General features: G+C 47.9%; 1 protein-coding gene across 5 annotated transcripts; it reads right to left on the reverse strand.

Moving 5' to 3' along the window:
* Positions 1 to 510: 510 nt before the first annotated feature.
* Positions 511 to 16,585, reverse strand: sf3b1 (splicing factor 3b, subunit 1). 5 transcript variants are annotated; one of them, XM_083681375.1, is made up of 24 exons: positions 16,534 to 16,585; positions 15,530 to 15,702; positions 15,222 to 15,323; positions 14,897 to 15,011; positions 12,401 to 12,480; positions 11,822 to 12,019; positions 10,985 to 11,450; positions 10,724 to 10,845; positions 10,224 to 10,421; positions 9,988 to 10,089; positions 9,405 to 9,584; positions 9,189 to 9,275; positions 8,498 to 8,768; positions 7,926 to 8,071; positions 6,944 to 7,090; positions 6,397 to 6,522; positions 5,553 to 5,774; positions 4,637 to 4,819; positions 4,369 to 4,480; positions 3,730 to 3,850; positions 3,455 to 3,586; positions 2,640 to 2,912; positions 2,094 to 2,310; positions 511 to 1,152 (listed from the first exon to the last, which is right to left on the reverse strand). In XM_083681375.1, the coding sequence occupies exons 1-24, from the start codon at positions 16,559 to 16,561 to the stop codon at positions 994 to 996; spliced, it is 3,960 nt and encodes a 1,319-aa protein (XP_083537501.1). In that variant the 5' UTR covers positions 16,562 to 16,585; the 3' UTR covers positions 511 to 993. The 5 variants fall into 5 exon arrangements, with proteins under 5 accessions (XP_083537501.1, XP_083537502.1, XP_083537505.1 ...); XM_083681376.1 differs by lacking the exons at positions 14,897 to 15,011; positions 15,222 to 15,323; positions 15,530 to 15,702; positions 16,534 to 16,585 and adding an exon at positions 12,829 to 14,889; XM_083681379.1 differs by lacking the exons at positions 511 to 1,152; positions 2,094 to 2,310; positions 2,640 to 2,912; ... (14 more) ...; positions 10,985 to 11,450; positions 11,822 to 12,019 and adding an exon at positions 12,829 to 12,883.
* Between the last annotated feature and the right edge of the window lie 97 nt (positions 16,586 to 16,682).

The raw sequence follows: 16,682 nt of genomic DNA on the forward strand, positions 1-16,682 counted from the left end.
GGTCGGCAAGGCCGAGGGAATCCGTCCACGTGGATTGAGTCATCTGCCGTGGTCACTCCCATTCCCTCCATGGCCCAGTATTTCAAAACGTTTAATCAGAATGATCCAGATTCTTCTATGCTAATCCGAGATCAGATCGAGCTGGCTAATTTCTCTCTATATTACTCAAAATCAGACAGATAGATCTGATCCTGGATAGCAAAACATAATCTGGATCATTCTCATCTAGATTAAAAGATTTGAAATACTGGGTCCTGGAATCATACTGCCTTCCCAGGTTAAAGCCCCTGGCGGGGCAATCCTGGACCACTGCCACGGAACTGTTACAAGTGGCTTCTTATCTTCTAATTTCTCTCTGGTTCTTAATAGAAACTGTGTCAATTACTCATGTACAGTATAAATAGCTTCCAACTGGACAGATCTCCATCCACTGAAAGCAGACTTTAACACAAAATGTTCATCAAGTCAGATAAAGCAACATTGTGACAAGAACCTACCAGGATACAACCATGAGTTTTATACACAAACGTTTATTTAATCAAATAAAGCAACATTCTGATAAGAACAGAGGGGGTGATCACTGATGGGTGAGCGTTGAGAAGGAAGGGCGGTTACAGTGGCCAATACACAGAAACCATGACAACAATAGTTTAAAGAGTATCACTGACTTGCTTTTCATTCCTTTACAAGGCTACTCTGACCCTGCACTGTCATTCCCTATAGAAATGATTATAAAAGGAAAATAAAACAAACAAAACATTGTCATACAAGCTCTAAATTGTTCCGCTTCATATTTCCAAGCCCTAATCATACAGTTTTATTAAAAATGAATGCCACAATGGCCGTTCGTAGGATTGTTGGGACACCCACTACAAGACTGAGCTAAATACTAAGAATAGAAAAATGGACAGAGTCCTATACATCAAGAGAGATAGGACAAAGAGTGGAGAGAGAAAGAGAGAGAGAGAGAGAGGAGGAAGCACGAGTTTTTATTCACAGGAAGTACTCGAGTTCGTAGCGGATGTAGGGGTTCTTCTCATCGTTGTAGACGTGGGGATAGTGTGCGATCAGAGCGTCCTGGGAGCCGATGTAGATGGAGTTGTAGATCTTCCAGTAGACGTCTCGCACCTTCCTGGCCGGGTGGAACAGACCCTGGGGGGGGGGGGGAGAAGAAAGAGAGAGCGAGAGGTTAGAGCAAAAAAAAAAAAAGACCAAAAAAAAAGATTCAACTTTGTCATTGTGCAGAGTACAATGACAATAAAGCAGTATAAGTAGTGCAGCAGTATAAGTACATGAGCAGTATAAGTAGTGCAGTATAGTATAAGTATAAGTAGTGTAGTGTAAGCAGTGGACCATTGCTTGGACTGTGTGGAACACAGTCAAGTTAGTCTGCTCACACTTGGTTGCCATATTATCATTGCTGTTATTGACATTGTACACTGCAAACCCACTCTAAATGCTTTTAAGGGCTCTATTCCATCTCACTCTCTGACCTGTACTGTGGTTGGGACGATATGAGATCGAATATCATGATATTTGTGAGCATACTGTGCTATTGTTCTCTCACAGAAAGCACATCTTCAGTAGAAAAACATGTCTCTGTTTCAGAAGACTAGTGACAACACCAGCCATACACACTGCGCTGCGGTTCAGTAATCTTTGCTTACTTGCATGATACTTATCTTGCATGACTCCACCACACTGTCAATGACCGATGATATCGTGCATGGTGATGTTTTTTGTGTGTTTTTTTTAAGGGCATTCATGCTTTATTAGAGATAGAGACAGTAGAGATTGACAGGAAGGATGGTTGAGAGAGAGGAGGGATGACATGCAAGATATGTCGAGGGTCGTAATCGAACCAGGAACCTTGCGATTACGTGGCATGCGCATTAGTGTGCTACGCCACCAAGCGCCCGCCCCATGGTGATGTTTTTCTTATTTTCTTAAGTAATATCGTGAATAAGAAAAGGTGGATAACGCCCAACCTAATCTGTACGTGTCATGCTTGTTGTCTCCATGTAAGAGTGCGCTGAGACAGACTCAGCGACTGCCTAGAGAGAAGAGCACCGCCCGGTGCCATAGACGCGTACCTGGAGGCAGTACTGCAGCATGCGGCAGGGGCCGATGGCCACCCTCAGGCCCTCCAGGGCCCCCATCACCGCCTGGATGACGTGGGGCGACGTCTCAAACACGTTGGGCCACACGTAGTTGAGCAGGTGGTTGAGGGAGTCCTCGCAGCCGAAGCCGTAGACGCCCAGGGACATGTGCTGCACCACGGCGCTGGCCGTCTGTCTGTGGACCAGGTCTCTGCAGGGGTGAGGGTGGAGAGAGAGAGAGAGAGAGAGAGACGTACAGGGTTAGCAGGGGGAGTAAAAGTCGTAAGGGAGCGTATGGGGGATTATTGGTTGTTGAGATCAGTGAGGAGGAGGAGTTCATACAGGGAGAATATGAGTTGAGGAGATGAGGTAGTATTTTGCCAACTACAGTGGGATTTCTGGTTATTGTGAGCAGTGAGGGTAGGTGTTCAAACTTCAGGGTTTGCAGTGAGTTTAGTACACAGGAGAGATGTGAAGTGTTTGGGGTTGAGAAGTTTGGCACAACCATAGACAACCAATGACAACAAGCGCTCCTCTCACCTGTCCATAAGCGCGTCCTCCAGCAGGGGCGTGACGGCGTAGATGTAGTCCTTGCCCATCTCCCCGATGTACTCAAACAGGAAGGACAGGGACTTGAGCACGCCGTTCTGGACGTTGAGCTCCGGCACGCGGTACTCGTTCATCAGGGCGGGAAGCACGGTGAAGGGCGAACAGGTCTCGGCCACGATGGCGATGGCGACCGTGGTGCACACACGGTTCTGACGCTCCTGGACCTTCAGGTTATTGAGTAGGGTTGCCAGCACATCATGGGGTCTGGAGGGGGGGGGGGGCGGGGGAGAGAGGGTTATGGACAGGCCAGGCACATGATCTTCAGGGTCGACTGAGCTTGGAGCACATGGTCCCTCTTACTTGCTTAAAGTCCTTAGTTACGGACCAGCTCACAGAGACATGCTCTTGTTTTGATTCATTAATGTTGTTTTTAATGTTTGATTCATTAATGTTGGTTTTTATTGTGTTGTGTAATCATATTCGTATTGTAAACAGGGCACACCTGTAAAACAGACCTCAGGCTCAGTCTGTCTCCCTGGTTAAATAATAGATATTTTTTATAAAGATATCAAAGACAGGCATGGCACACTAACCACAACAACTCTGTACCAGCAACAGGGATTTAGAACTAAAACGTTTTGGTCACGGGATGATTGGTCAGTGCCCGTTGGGTGTAGTGCAGGGGAGGCTGGTGGAGGTGGAAATCTGGTGGAGGTAGAAACGTTCCATGCACTACAATGAGCCCGTCCTCCGATTTCTACCTCCACCAGCCTCCCCTGGTGTAGCAAGAGAGGAGAGGCACCCACCCGATGGCCTTGGCAATGTATCCGAAGGTGTTGACGGTGGCTCTGCGGATGGCCTTCTTGTGGGCCTTCAGCAGCTCCAGCAGCTCAAAGCAGATACGCATCCACTCCCTGGCCGACACGTACTCAGCCCCTCTGCATGGACCAGGGCACAGGTTAGTACCAGGTTAGTAACACACGATAGTACGTTATTTGTGGATTTCAGTTTGTATGGGTAGTTTTCAAAGTGTGCCCAATATTTGTGTGTGTGTGTGTGTGTGTGTGTGTGTAAGACTGACCTGTCTGCGATCCTGCCCACCAGGTCGATGCAGTTCTCCTGCACCTTCTCGTGCCTGTTCTTCAGGATGGGCGTCAGACGAGGCAGCAGGTCTTTGATTGGTGGAGTCATCTTGTGCATGCCTACGAGGAATGGGGGTGAACAATCAATCAAACACTTATTTAGGGATTGGAAGACAGTATATGCTGCTTCCATGTTCAGTTCAGGAATTGTAACCAACGGGTGCAGGGTGAGAACAGAAACGCCATGGATGTCAGAACTGCTAGTTCTCGTGTTGGTGCGTCAATCTAGCGAAGTACTAGCCCTGATCTGACCACGGAGAGGTCGAACAGGCGAGAATGATTCGCAGGCACACTACCAAAGTTCTGTCAACGACGGCAGCGCTTTTGGGGGAAACTCCCCACTCCTACACTGTTGTGAAATCCATGTCCTTTTTTTTTTTTCTTTTCTTTTTTTTAACAGAGATAACCCAATTTAACTTGAGTGCCTTCTCATAAATAATTCTGGCTGAGGTTTGAGTTCATGAGAGTGTGAGGAAGAGAAATGACCCCAGGGATGACTGTGCTCTCTAAGAGTGAGCTAGACAAGAGGGGGAGTTTGGAGACCAGTATTGTTTGTGTGTGGCGTGGGGAGGACGTACCGATGACGTTGACGATGGCCTTCAGCGCTCCGAGGATGCTGCCCAGGACCTCAGGGTACTCTTCTCCCAGGTACTCGTACAACACCACACCCAAATGACCCATCAGCTTTTCCTGTGAGGGGACGGAGAGAGAGGAGAGCATGTTAGAAAGGAAAGGGAAACACTGCTATATAGCTCTCTCTCATATATATATATATGTGTGTGTGTGTGTGTGTGTGTGTGTGTGTGTGTGTATATGAGAGTGAGTGTGTGTTTCTAACAGACATACCTCTTGGCAGGTCTTCATGACCACGGCGGTGCGGGAGATGAGGTCGGCGGCCTGCTGACGGACCTTGGCGGACTTGTTGTTGAGACGCCACAGCACAGTACCACAGATCTGAGGCAGGTAGGGCTTGACCCTCTTCCCCAGAGCGTTTACCACCGTGCCGAACCCATTCAACATCACAGAGTCCTGGGAAGGGCAGGGGTCAACCGTTAGCCTGTTAGCTTCTCTAGCATCGGTATGCTAGTTTCACGTTACTCTGGCCCAATAACTACTGTTTCAAACATATTTTTTTTTTGTGTTGTAGCTAAGCAGATTTGTGTTCAGACACAGAACAGTGTTTTCCATGTCGATATGTCCTCTCCCTCCGTGTCTCACTAGCGAGGGTCTGCCAAAGGGTCTACCCTTTTTGAGTTGAGGAATTGTAACCAACGGGTGCAGGGTGAGAACAGAAACGCCATGGATGTCAGAACTGCTAGTTCTCGTGTTGGTGCGTCAATCTAGCGAAGTACTAGCCCTGATCTGACCACGGAGAGGTCGAACAGGCGAGAATGATTCGCAGGCACACTAGCAAAAATCCGTCAACAACACCACACTTTTGGGGGTCTCCCAAAGGGTCTACCCTTTAGTAGAACACATTTTGGATTGGCTGTCAACGTTGCTCAAGGGGAGTGAGAGTGTCCACATTTATTATCCTTGGTTTTCGGCATTGTTACCCCTGAGCTATAGGTAAGCATTGGTCAGACTAAAACCGTGTCACTCCAAGTGTACATTCACAACCTAATTTCAACCACGAAAATGCACATTGTTTTTTGGGTGGGCCAATGAGCAATGTGGGAGGGTCTAGGCTCGGCAGGCCCCAGTGTGCAGCCGCCACTGTTTCTATTCCCTCCCCCCCCCCCGCCCCGCCACCCCGTCTCACCTCGGTGGTCTGCTCCTGGAAGGCGTACAGGATGCCGTCGATCAGCTGCTCCTCCAGCTTGTGGTCGATGTCCGCCGCCCCCAGGTTCCCCATGATCTTCTCGATGGTCTCCATCACCATCTTCCTGTACTGCTCCGCCTCGTCCTTCAGGTCGTCTACGATACGAGAGATGATCTCGGCCGCGCCCACCTTGTTAGCCAGCTCCACTGTGGTGTCCACCAGCTAGGGGACCAGGGAAACGAGACGTCAAGTTGCTCAGGCCGAGCCTCGAACTTGCGACCTCTAAGTCGCATCTCCTCCTCAAGTACCTGATGTTAAACAGCAAGGCTATCGGGAAGCTAGCAATTTGACAGCGCGGGGTGGAAACCACCAGTGAGTTTATGCTCCACTAAACACATGGTGTAGCCTGGCAGTTTACGGGTATAATGAATGACCAAACAAAACAAACAACCATGTCAAAGTAATAATTTATGTTTTGATCCTAAACGTCTACTGTAGGACGCAATTGGGTCTTTCATCCCTAATCTCTCTCTTTCTAACCTTTAATCTGGTTCTATTGCACATTTTAGAATTGTAACCAACGGGTGCAGGGTGAGAACAGAAACGCCATGGATGTCAGAACTGCTAGTTCTCGTGTTGGTGCGTCAATCTAGCGAAGTACTAGCCCTGATCTGACCACGGAGAGGTCGAACAGGCGAGAATGATTCGCAGGCACACTACCAAAGGTCTACGGTAGGAGGCATCTTGGTCTTTAATCTCTAATCTAGCTACTATTCAGCATACTAGATGTATTTGACATTGACTATGAGTGTGTGTGTGTTTGTGAGAGTGTGTGTGCGCTTACCTGTCTGTAGTTACGTCTGTCCAGAGCCATCCTGTGCTGCCAGAAGTGCTTGAAGAAGGGGGGCAGGATCTCTGTCTTGATGTAGTTGGCCTCCACACCGTCAGTCCCACAGCACTGTTTCACCACCTGGTAGAGAAGGGAGGGAGGGAGGAGAGTTAGGTTAGGAGGTGCACTATGGCTGGGGGAGTGTGGATGTTCATCTGACACACACACAGGCAAGTTAGTCTATTAGACTTTTCTCCCACTTTATTTAGGAATTGTAACCAACGGGTGCAGGGTGAGAACAGAAACGCCATGGATGTCAGAACTGCTAGTTCTCGTGTTGGTGCGTCAGTCTAGCGAAGTACTAGCCCTGATCTGACCACGGAGAGGTCGAACAGGCGAGAATGATTCGCAGGCACGCTACCAAAGTCCTGTCAACGATGGCAGCACTTTTGGGGGCAACTCTGACGACCACAAACTGCCACTGACAGGAGGCAACCGTTTTGATGGGGGTTGATGGTGTGTGTGGTGGGGGGAGAGAGGGTAGCCATTTTGCCTGACTAACCTTGAGCACAATCTTCTTCATCTCCTCGTCAGGAGACTGGAACTCTCTGATAAGGATCAACATGACCTCCCTGGTGTAGTAGTTGGCATACTCAGCGTCCATCAGGGGGATCAGGTAGCCAATGGCCTTCAGGAAGGCTGCCAGACCCTGAAGGGAGGGAGGGGGGGAGAGAGAGAGAGAGAGAGAGAGGGGAGAAGTTACAACTTAGCTACTGCATTTGTAAAGCAAAAACAACAACGATTCTTATATCTGTCATACAAGAACTCAACTTTATAATGTGATCATTTAAGGTCAACCTAGTGTTATTCTCCAATCAAGCATTCTGAAGCTTTTGCAGTGTTGTGTTAGTAAAACAATTGTGATAGGTAGTGATTGCCCCCATTTGGTTCTCCATTGTGTGTGCTCATCTTTACTGGTGTCGTGAATGGTCAAACAGCACAAACAACCAGAACCCTATCAAAATAAACCTCTGCTAATTTATGTTTTGATTTTAACCGTCTAATGTAGGACACATCTTGGTCTATAACCTCTAATCTGTTGCTCTAACCTTTAATCTGGTTCTATTGCACGTTTTAGAATTGTAACCAACGGGTGCAGGGTGAGAACAGAAACGCCATGGATGTCAGAACTGCTAGTTCTCGTGTTGGTGCGTCAATCTAGCGAAGTACTAGCCCTGATCTGACCACGGAGAGGTCGAACAGGCGAGAATGATTCGCAGGCACACTACCAAAGATCCGTCAATAACGACACATTTTTTGGGGAAACTCCCCCACTCCTACACTTGTGAAATCCATGTCCCAAAGGTGGGAGGCATCTTGGTCTTTAATCTAGCTACTATTCAATAGGTACGACTATACATTCTGAAGCTTGTGAACTGTGCATCAAAGTCTGAATTGAAGTGTTATGTATCGTTGGTGAAAAAGGGCGATCAGTGATGACGCCTCCCATTTTGTTCTCCTGTGTGTGTGTGTGTTCTCCTCACCTTTCCTCTGTGTTGTCTGATACCCTTCCAGAGGGGCTTCAGGACCGAATCGAAGGACTCAATACCGTAGGGGGTGGCAGCCTCAGCCAACGCAGCGATAGCCAGGGCACTGATGGTGCGCACCTTCTGCTGCTCATCCACCAGACCTGAGGACACACACACCAATCATGAATTCAGGTAAGTTCTACACACAAGTCTCTTAGCACTGTCCTTCAGACCCTTCCACCGCATTTAAGAGTATAGGGGCAAACGAAAGAGCAGGGTTCTCCCCAAAGAATGTCAGAGTGGCGCTGCGCCACGCTGTGAACTTGGCGGCGCCACTATGTAAACATTTCAAGGCATATTAATCTATACATTTAGTAATGAGAGTAAATATTTTTGATCGCCAAAGACAGTATTTTAGTGGTACTTTCACGCATTTTGACATGAATAAACGCAAGTCGGGTTTTGATAATGCAATCCAGCGCCACAACAGTGTTCCAAAATGTGGGACACAGAGTGTCACGTAAAAAAAGCAAAACATTTTTTTTTTTTTAATAAATCAGCTCCAGGCAGTGGGGCCCTCTACTGACCGTGCTCGATGATCTCCACCAGACTGCGGAGGTGAGGCAGGATGGCACAGCCCATCAGGATGGCGATCTGCTGGACAATCTTGATGCCCGTGTGGCGAGCCTGCCACGACTTCTTGCTCTTACACACAGCCTTGAGGAAGGGCAGCAGGGAGGGGATTCCCAGGGCAGACGCCACCACGGCGAAGGCTCGGGCCGTCGTATTTCTCACATACTCGTCCATGTTGTCAATGTCTGGCCTCATGGTGGAGATCATGGTGGCCAAACCAGCAGCCTGTATGAAGGGAGGGAGGAGAAAGAGGTATGGGAGAGAGGGGGAAAGAGAGCAGGAGGGAGGGAGGGAGGGGAGGGGGGAGAGAGAGAAAAGGAGGGAGGGGAAGAGAGAGACATGAAGGGCTGTGTTTGACACTGCATGTGGAGGAGACAGCATACATACCAATTCTAATGTGATTATAGGCTAGCGTATGCTGCTTCCATCTTCAGTTGAGGAATCGTAACCAACGGGTGCAGGGTGAGGACAGAAACGCCACACACGTCAGAACTGCTAGTTCTCATGTTGGTGCGTCAATCTAGCAAAGTACTAGCCCTGATCTGACCATGAAGAGGTCGAACAGGCGAGAATGATTCACAGGTCCTCTACCGAAATACAGTGGCTCCAGTGGGAGTCTGACTATGGTACAGGGATGGGGCTCACCTTGGCCAAGTTAGAGATGATCTCTCTGCCCTCCACCCTGGCATAGTAATCTTCATCAATCAGCAGGGGCTCAATCACCACCAGGATCTGGAGAAGAGGAGAGAGTTAGTAAATGTACACACACTTCCTCCCTCTGTCTGTCTGTCTCACACACACACACTTCTCCCCCCCCCCCCCCCACACACACGGCTGTGTTCACTGCTGACCCCCCCCTACCTTGTGTACGTAGGGTCGGACCAGGTCGTCCAGCTTGTAGAGGATGCGGTCGATGACCTTGACCAGCAGATGGCGCTCCTGGTCCTCCAGGGTTGGGGACATGAGCAGGGGCAGGATCTGGTTGAACAGGGGCCCCGCGCCAAACTCCCTGGCCTTGTCTGTGATCTGGCGAAGAGCAGCCTGAGGAGAGAGAGAGAGGGGGGTTAGACTGGACAGTCTAGATTCAAGTGAGATGTTCTGTATTTAGAGTGTGCTCTTCCGGGACTTCTTTATCATCTCTATAAACACCCTGTGTACCAAGGGAGGCTGGTGGAGGTAGAATTGATACCATTCCTCATTGCGTTCCATGCATTACAATGAGCCCGTCCTCCGATTTCTACCTCCACCAGCCTCCACTGGTGTGCATGCATATATTCTCCATACTGTACATGGCTGCTTTTCTAAAGGCTTTATCATTGTTATATTTTCTTTTTTTAATTCATTGTTTTTGGAGATTTCCATTTTACGTGGCTCTTCGGTAAGAGAGACTATATCTTGTGTTTTCAAGATTGTGATTATTGGTCAGGCATCAGGCCAGACTCACCTTTCTCATGGGCGGCGTGCCGTTCTTGATCTTCAGCAGCAGCTTCATGATCTTACGCTCCTTCTGCTCCTCCGGGCTCAGCGTGGACTCGTCCACCTCCACCTGTAACACACACACACACACACAGCAGTTAGACTCCAAAACACCATCAAGTCACTTTCACTCAGAGCAAGGGAACCTGGGTTCAACAGACAAACACAAGCATGCGTAGAGAAGTATATCAGAGTGGTTCTCACCAGCAGCTTGTCAAAGTACTGGATGTCGTCTGGTTTGAGGAAGGGCAGGTTCCCTGAGGGCTGGTCGTTGACCTGCTTCATGGACCGGTCCTCCACCTGCATGTGGAAGCCAGTCATGCCTCCGATGGGGGTGGGGGTGGCCGACAGCTTCCGGGCCGGGGTTCTGATGGGGACGTAGCCCGCCGGGGGGGGCAGGACCTGCAGGGAGGGGGGGGTGGGGGTGGAGTGGAGCAGCATTAGCACTGATGTTCACATGTTGACGATGGCTTTGATATGAGCTTTGACTGATGAGCCTCATCTTCTGTTATCCACAATGCTTTTTTAAGTCTAAAGGCTTCATCATTGTTGTTCTTTTATTTTTATTTTTTTATTCATTGTTTTGGAGATTTCCATTTTACATAGCTCTTCTGGAAAAGAGACTCAGGTCTCAGTAACATCTCCCCGTTTAAATTAATAATATAATATAAATGTAAGGCTTGGTCTTGTGCGAGTCTACCAACCTTGTAGCCCTCTGGGAACATGGCGTCCAGCTCGTCATCTGTGAGTGGCCGGTTCCTCTCGTCAATCTCCCTCTCCCAGCGCCACGCCTGCAGCTGCTCTGGGGTCATGCTCATCAAGTGACCTGGGAGGAGAAAGATAGAAACGCACAAATGTGTGAGAAACATACCCTCACTAACATCATATTTTACAGGAAAATCAACAACAACAAAATAATCAACAAAGAGAATGTGCCATTGTGAAAGGAAGGTGAAAGGAGGTACCTGGAGTCGGGGTGGCCATGTTCATGGCAGGGGTGCCGATGGGGGTCTTCCCAGGGGTGAGCATCGGGGTGGAGCCTCCCATCTGGCTGGCGGGGGTCTCGTCCCAACGAGACTTCCTCTTGCTAGCCCCGGGGGTGGGGGTTTCTCCCACTGACTCGTCTCCTCTGTCCGTTCGAGGGGTCTCGGCCCATCCACCACCTTGCCCGGGGGTCTCCCTCTCTGTCTTGGGTGTCTCGTCCCAGCGGTTCTTGCGCACGCTGCCCGTTGCCCCCCCGTGACCTGGGGTGGCGTGTCCCGGTGTGTCTCCTCTACCCGGGGTGGCTGCACCGGCGGGCGTGTGGCTGGGCGTGGGGTCCCACATGCGGGTGCTGGGGGTGGCGCCTGGGGTCTCGCTGCCTTTGTTCCTGCCGGGCGTCTCGTCCCAGCGACTGTTGGAGGGTGTGTGTCCGGGGGTGTGTCCTGGGGTCTGAGGGGAGAGGGTGAGAAGATGGGTGAGGTTCTGACCGCACGCTCACATTTAAGGGGGTCAACAATGAGTATTCAACTACATATTGGTTTCTCTCAGTTCTCTGGGTGCCCTGCATATACTTTATTCAAATCTCCATAGGCTCCCGAAAGAAAAGGCTGAGAACACCTATTATAAAATAAAGATAAGTAGCTGACACATTAAAACTAAGCATCTCATGGCCCATAGTCACAAAGCATCTCAGAGTTCTGCCTTTCGAATAAGACCTGATCCTAGATCAACACTGCGACACTTGAGACGCTTTGTGAATATGGGCCCAAACGTGTGTGTGTGAGGGCAGCAGCAGGTCTAGTGTTGGCCGGGGCGGTCACCTCAGAGGAGGCGTCGGCCTGGTCCCAGCTGGACATCTTCTTGGGCGTGGTGTTGGTGGGGGTTTGGTTTTGGTCGGCCGTCTGGTCCCAGCGGCGCTTTCGCTTGGCGGCGGCGGCGGCCTGGGAGGCAGCGGAGCCGTTAACCGCCTTCAGGTCTCCTGACTTGGCCTTCTCTGCCATCTGCTGACGGATCTCTTTCTGCAGGGGGGGGGAGATGAGGGAGAGAATGAGCACGCGCCAAACCAGTCACAAGAAGTGGTAGAACAAGAGACTAACACAGCACAGGGTTCTCCCCAGGATTTTTTTTTAACACAAATACAGTTAAAGTGCTGAATTAAAGGAGGAACATAATTGAACTTTTCATGTTATTGGCGATGAAAGATAGTTACTCCATCATGACTAAATATCTAGATATCTATAATAGTTTAATTTGCTCTGAAATGTTTAGATAGTGGCGGAGCCAAGTCAACAAGGTGTCGCAGCTCCCCTTTGGGGAGAACTCTGCAGCACGTTCAGAGCTCAACCAATGCGAAGGCTGGTGGTGCCCTATCAAGAAGACACAATATGGGCTGTTCTTACCTCCTCTTTGGTGAGATGCTGCTCTTTCATGACGTCCATGTACGACCTGGACTGCAGCTTTGGGTCCGGCGTTTTGCCCCCTGCGCGAAAGAGCACCAACAAAACACAGGACAGTCATTAGGACAGGACCCAGGACCCGGATTCATAACACACACAAGCAAGCACAACAACACAGCCAGCTAACCCTGACTTTTAGAAACTTTTACTTTTTAGTTCCTTTTGTTAAGCTGTATCACAAAGACAACCCTAGATACACAACATACAGTCCTTGTCTTTCTTACATACTCTCCAGACATCATAGCTGTCTAAAAACAGGCAGATACATTGAGAAAGAGCTGAGGTTCTGTTTCTTTCTTTTAAGGAGATAAGGAGAGGGTAAAGCCATCACTGATGCAGGGGTCCTGGGCTGTGCTCTCCAGAATACGTACACTTTCAGTGCCAAGGGTCCTTCTGCAGTCAGACTTCAACCGGCAGAAAAGAAGCCTAGAAAATGTCTCTTTACCATTAGTAACACTTTGGAAAAGGGTTGGAACTCACACACAAAAGCATACCACCTGTGATTTTTTTTTTACGTCACTCAAAAAAAAAAAATCTTCTTGCGGTTCAAACCTCAAATAAAAAAAATGGAAATAAAAACTGTTCTCCAGATCTTTAATTATTAAAAGTAAAATAAACAAAATGAAGTCAAGATTTTGGAACCAAATCTAGGAGTGTTCTCGCAAGCAATTCAAATGTCAAAAGCCCCTTACTGAGAACCAATAGATTACATCTATGACTGGACTTCAGGCCAAAACTATCATTCCACAGGTGCCGCTCAATCTTCAAGTTTCTGAGGGCACAGGAAAAGCTCTCTGGGGTTTGATTTTGGTGTGTATTGCTATTCCACCATCCTAAATTTAGATCTTGACTTCCTTTTTGGGAATATATAAAGTTTCGAAATATGATTTTCAAATTAACTAAAGCATAAGACTACCTTTAAATAACGGTTAGGGTCAAATGGAGCCTAACCTTAGCAAAAAATAAACAAAAATAAAAACTACTAAAGCTTCTTGCTTTGGATGTAAGCCAGAAAAAAAAAAGATCTTGGGGTAAAGGTTTGTAGTGGCTGAGCGTGTTTCCCCCCAAAGGCCCCAGACAACCAGCCAGTGGACCCTGACAACACTGACAAGCGCTCGCTTCTGTTTGTGTTCACCATAACCTACACAGGATGAGTTGCTGCACCCTTAACAGAGTGCAGACAGGACTGGCAAAGCAGTACTGCTGTAGGAGAGAAATTAGGGACAGTTAGTATGGGCCTGTGGAATTGTGGCACACAGATTTCTTTAAGATATATTTCTATTTTACAAAAAGATGGAAGATAGAAATATATTTACACAACATCTTTGTATACAGAACTGTCTACATGCAGGCTTGGTACAGGCCCACCCAAACTATGTTGAGGAATTGAGGCCAATTAATCCAGATGACATGTTGGGGTTTAAGAGGCAACATGGACGATTATAAAAGTTACTCTGGCTAGCATGTGGGGGTTTTCATGGATTGGTATTTGTTGCTCTAATGTCTTGTTCTCAAGAATCCTCCATAACACCTAATAAGGCCCTTAGTGGAGTCTGGTGTTAACCGACAATAAGCCTGCACCATGATACTGTGTGGGGCCACATGGATCAAAGGTCTTCCCATTGCATTGCTCACTTTATGAGTGCTCTGCTGTAAATGCTGTTACGATCAAGGTGGTCTGCCTTCTAAGGGCTTTAAAGTGGCTGGGAGCCAGCACTGCCTGTCCTCTGCCTGCCTTGTGACGGCCTGAGTGTGCAACTGTGCGTGTGGACAGGGGGTCAAGGTCCCTTCCTACTGAGCATGGCGGGCTGCGCCACATTGCATGAGCAGGTGAATTACCCAAGGTTGACCGTCAAACCCATCTAGATGTCACACACATGAAAAAAAAATCAAAGTCTTTGGTACTTACATTACCTAACACCTTTTTTTAAAATGGCCCAAAATCAGTACATCAGATATATAGCCACATGGGAGTGTTAACCCTTCGAGCCACACACAACCTACCAGCAACCCATGTCATTATGGCGCACTAGCCCTTAACCAAGAGAAAGCCCAACCATATCCCCCTAAAACATATGGAACCTCTCACTGGCATCAGTTTTATTACATACATTACATTAGCATGAGCTGTTCCCAATCATTCTCCTTTTCCAAGATAAAACTTTTGTGTCTGCCTTCCAAACCATTTGTAACAAATAAAGAACCTCAAAGTACAAAAATGCAGCAGTTACAAGAGAACCAACTGTCCTTAGACCAGGAAGGATTTCCACAGGAAGATTTCACCTGGGGAGCAAGCCGTTGCCCTGTGCTCGAAGGGTTAAGCAGCAAAAGGAGGGTTGGAACCATTGAAAGACAGCCATGGGGTCAGGGAGCATGGGTATACAATGATCAGGGGAGGAGGGGAGGACACTGGAGGGAGGATGGAAGGGGGAAATTTACCGTCTGCAAAGGGGTCTTGACGCTCTGGGGAGATGATCATCTGTCTACGACGGGCTTTGTACTCGTCTTCACGCTCTGCAATCTTCGCAGGTCGGTGCTCAGCAAACGGGTCATACTAAGAGAGGGACGGCAAGTTAGATACACCACCATCTGCAACTGGCACTTTAAACTTAGCAAACAGTGCAGAGATTCAAACTGACTAAGAATTTGCATGGTACAGGTTAATTTCAAATCATTTCCAATTATTATTAATTTCTAAACTTGACACCAAAAGGTGACAGATGAGGTGGTTGGCGATGGAATAAACCCATGGTGTGACACTAACCTGTTCATCGGACTGTGGTATTGCATTGAGTATAGCCACGGGAGCATGATACCCCGGCTTCTTCTGTCCAAGCAAACTTGTGGACGAGTCCTCCTCGTCATCCTGGAAAAAAATAGAAAGAGACAAGAGTCTGGTCAAGCCCAGCCACGTGTGGCGGACTCTCCCAGCTCATAGACAACAAGCATTCTGGAGCAGTCAACTCCTTGAAAACAATGGAACAACAGTGGAAAGGGCTGGTCAGCTAGTGTCTGACCACCAGAGAGAGTGGGAGAATGTCAGTGTTGCAGCATGTGAAGCGCAACACTTACATCCTCCTGTTCATTGGCAGCGATGGAGGTGACATATCCAGCAAAGCGGCTGTCGCTGCCCCCGTAGATCTCCTGGTCATAGTATCCAGTGGAGTCCAGGCCCACACCCTGCTCCCCCTCCTCCACCAGGGCCGCCTTCATGCCCTGGATCTCCAAGATCTGGGCCTCGATGTCTGGAGGACAGGGAGATAAAACAACGAAATACAAAACAGTCAGTGACTTTCACTTTCGCCAAAGTATATTATTACTCAATACAATTGTAACACACATCCATCTGACACTATCACACCAAATGAGAAACTACACAAAAAAGAAACTACACACAAAATCATCTGCATGGAAACCGGCTATTGCACTTATCCTGCAAACAAATAAATTTCGCGGGGACAGAACCAATTAGCCAACTCTGACCGAGTGTCCGAATGAGGCACATCATCATTTAGCTAGTTAAAGGAGTTCTTCCAAGTGGACAAACGAGCGATGTTCGTAGTATAATAACATATTAATTATGAAATGATCATGTCCATAACAAGCCCAACATGGTTTACTAACATCAGCGTAGCGTGGCTAGCTAGATTACCCAACGCCATTTTGACGCTACCTTACAACAGCAGAGAGCCTGCTGATAAAATGGCTAGGTAGGTAGTAGCAGCAATGGGTTTATCAATGATAATTTAATTTGACTATAAAGGCATTTATACAAGTCTTCGTGTTAGTAGTATTTGGGGGAACTAAATAATCAATCTGAAAATGGGCTAGCTAATGCAAGTAGTGTGTATGCGTAGCTAGATCGCTAGTTAGCTTCAGTCGACGGCCATTATCTATTATTCGTCCTCGTTGCGTCTCACACACTGACAAGTTGTTAGCCATGAATTAGCTTGTCATGGTGTAGCTAGTTACTAATATATTAATGCAGTTTTAATGCCATTTTATAAGAAACATAATGCAGTCAAAATGGACAATACTACGCCAATGTACAAGCATTTAAACATAAATATCTTTACCTTCGTGTGTTTTGGCGATCTTCGCCATTTTGGTGGTTTGGTAAAACTGAAGCCGGAAGGTGCGACTGAAGAATTTCCGATCTGTGTGTCAGAAAGGCGCACGCATGTAAACAACATCCCGAGAGATATATTTGTAAAGAAATGTAAAA

Source organism: Argentina silus (assembly GCF_951799395.1).
Source record: "Argentina silus genome assembly, chromosome: 12".
Lineage (NCBI taxonomy): Eukaryota > Metazoa > Chordata > Actinopteri > Argentiniformes > Argentinidae > Argentina > Argentina silus.

Excerpts from the sequence above, each read along its gene's own strand:
- sf3b1 (XM_083681375.1), bottom strand. The coding sequence starts at position 16,561 with ATGGCGAAGATCGCCAAAACACACGAAG. Across the intron at positions 15,703-16,533 it reads GATCGCCAAAACACACGAAG|ACATCGAGGCCCAGATCTTG; the intron begins GTAAAGATATTT and ends CCTGTCCTCCAG. Across the intron at positions 15,324-15,529 it reads CTGCCAATGAACAGGAGGAT|GATGACGAGGAGGACTCGTC; the intron begins GTAAGTGTTGCG and ends ATTTTTTTCCAG.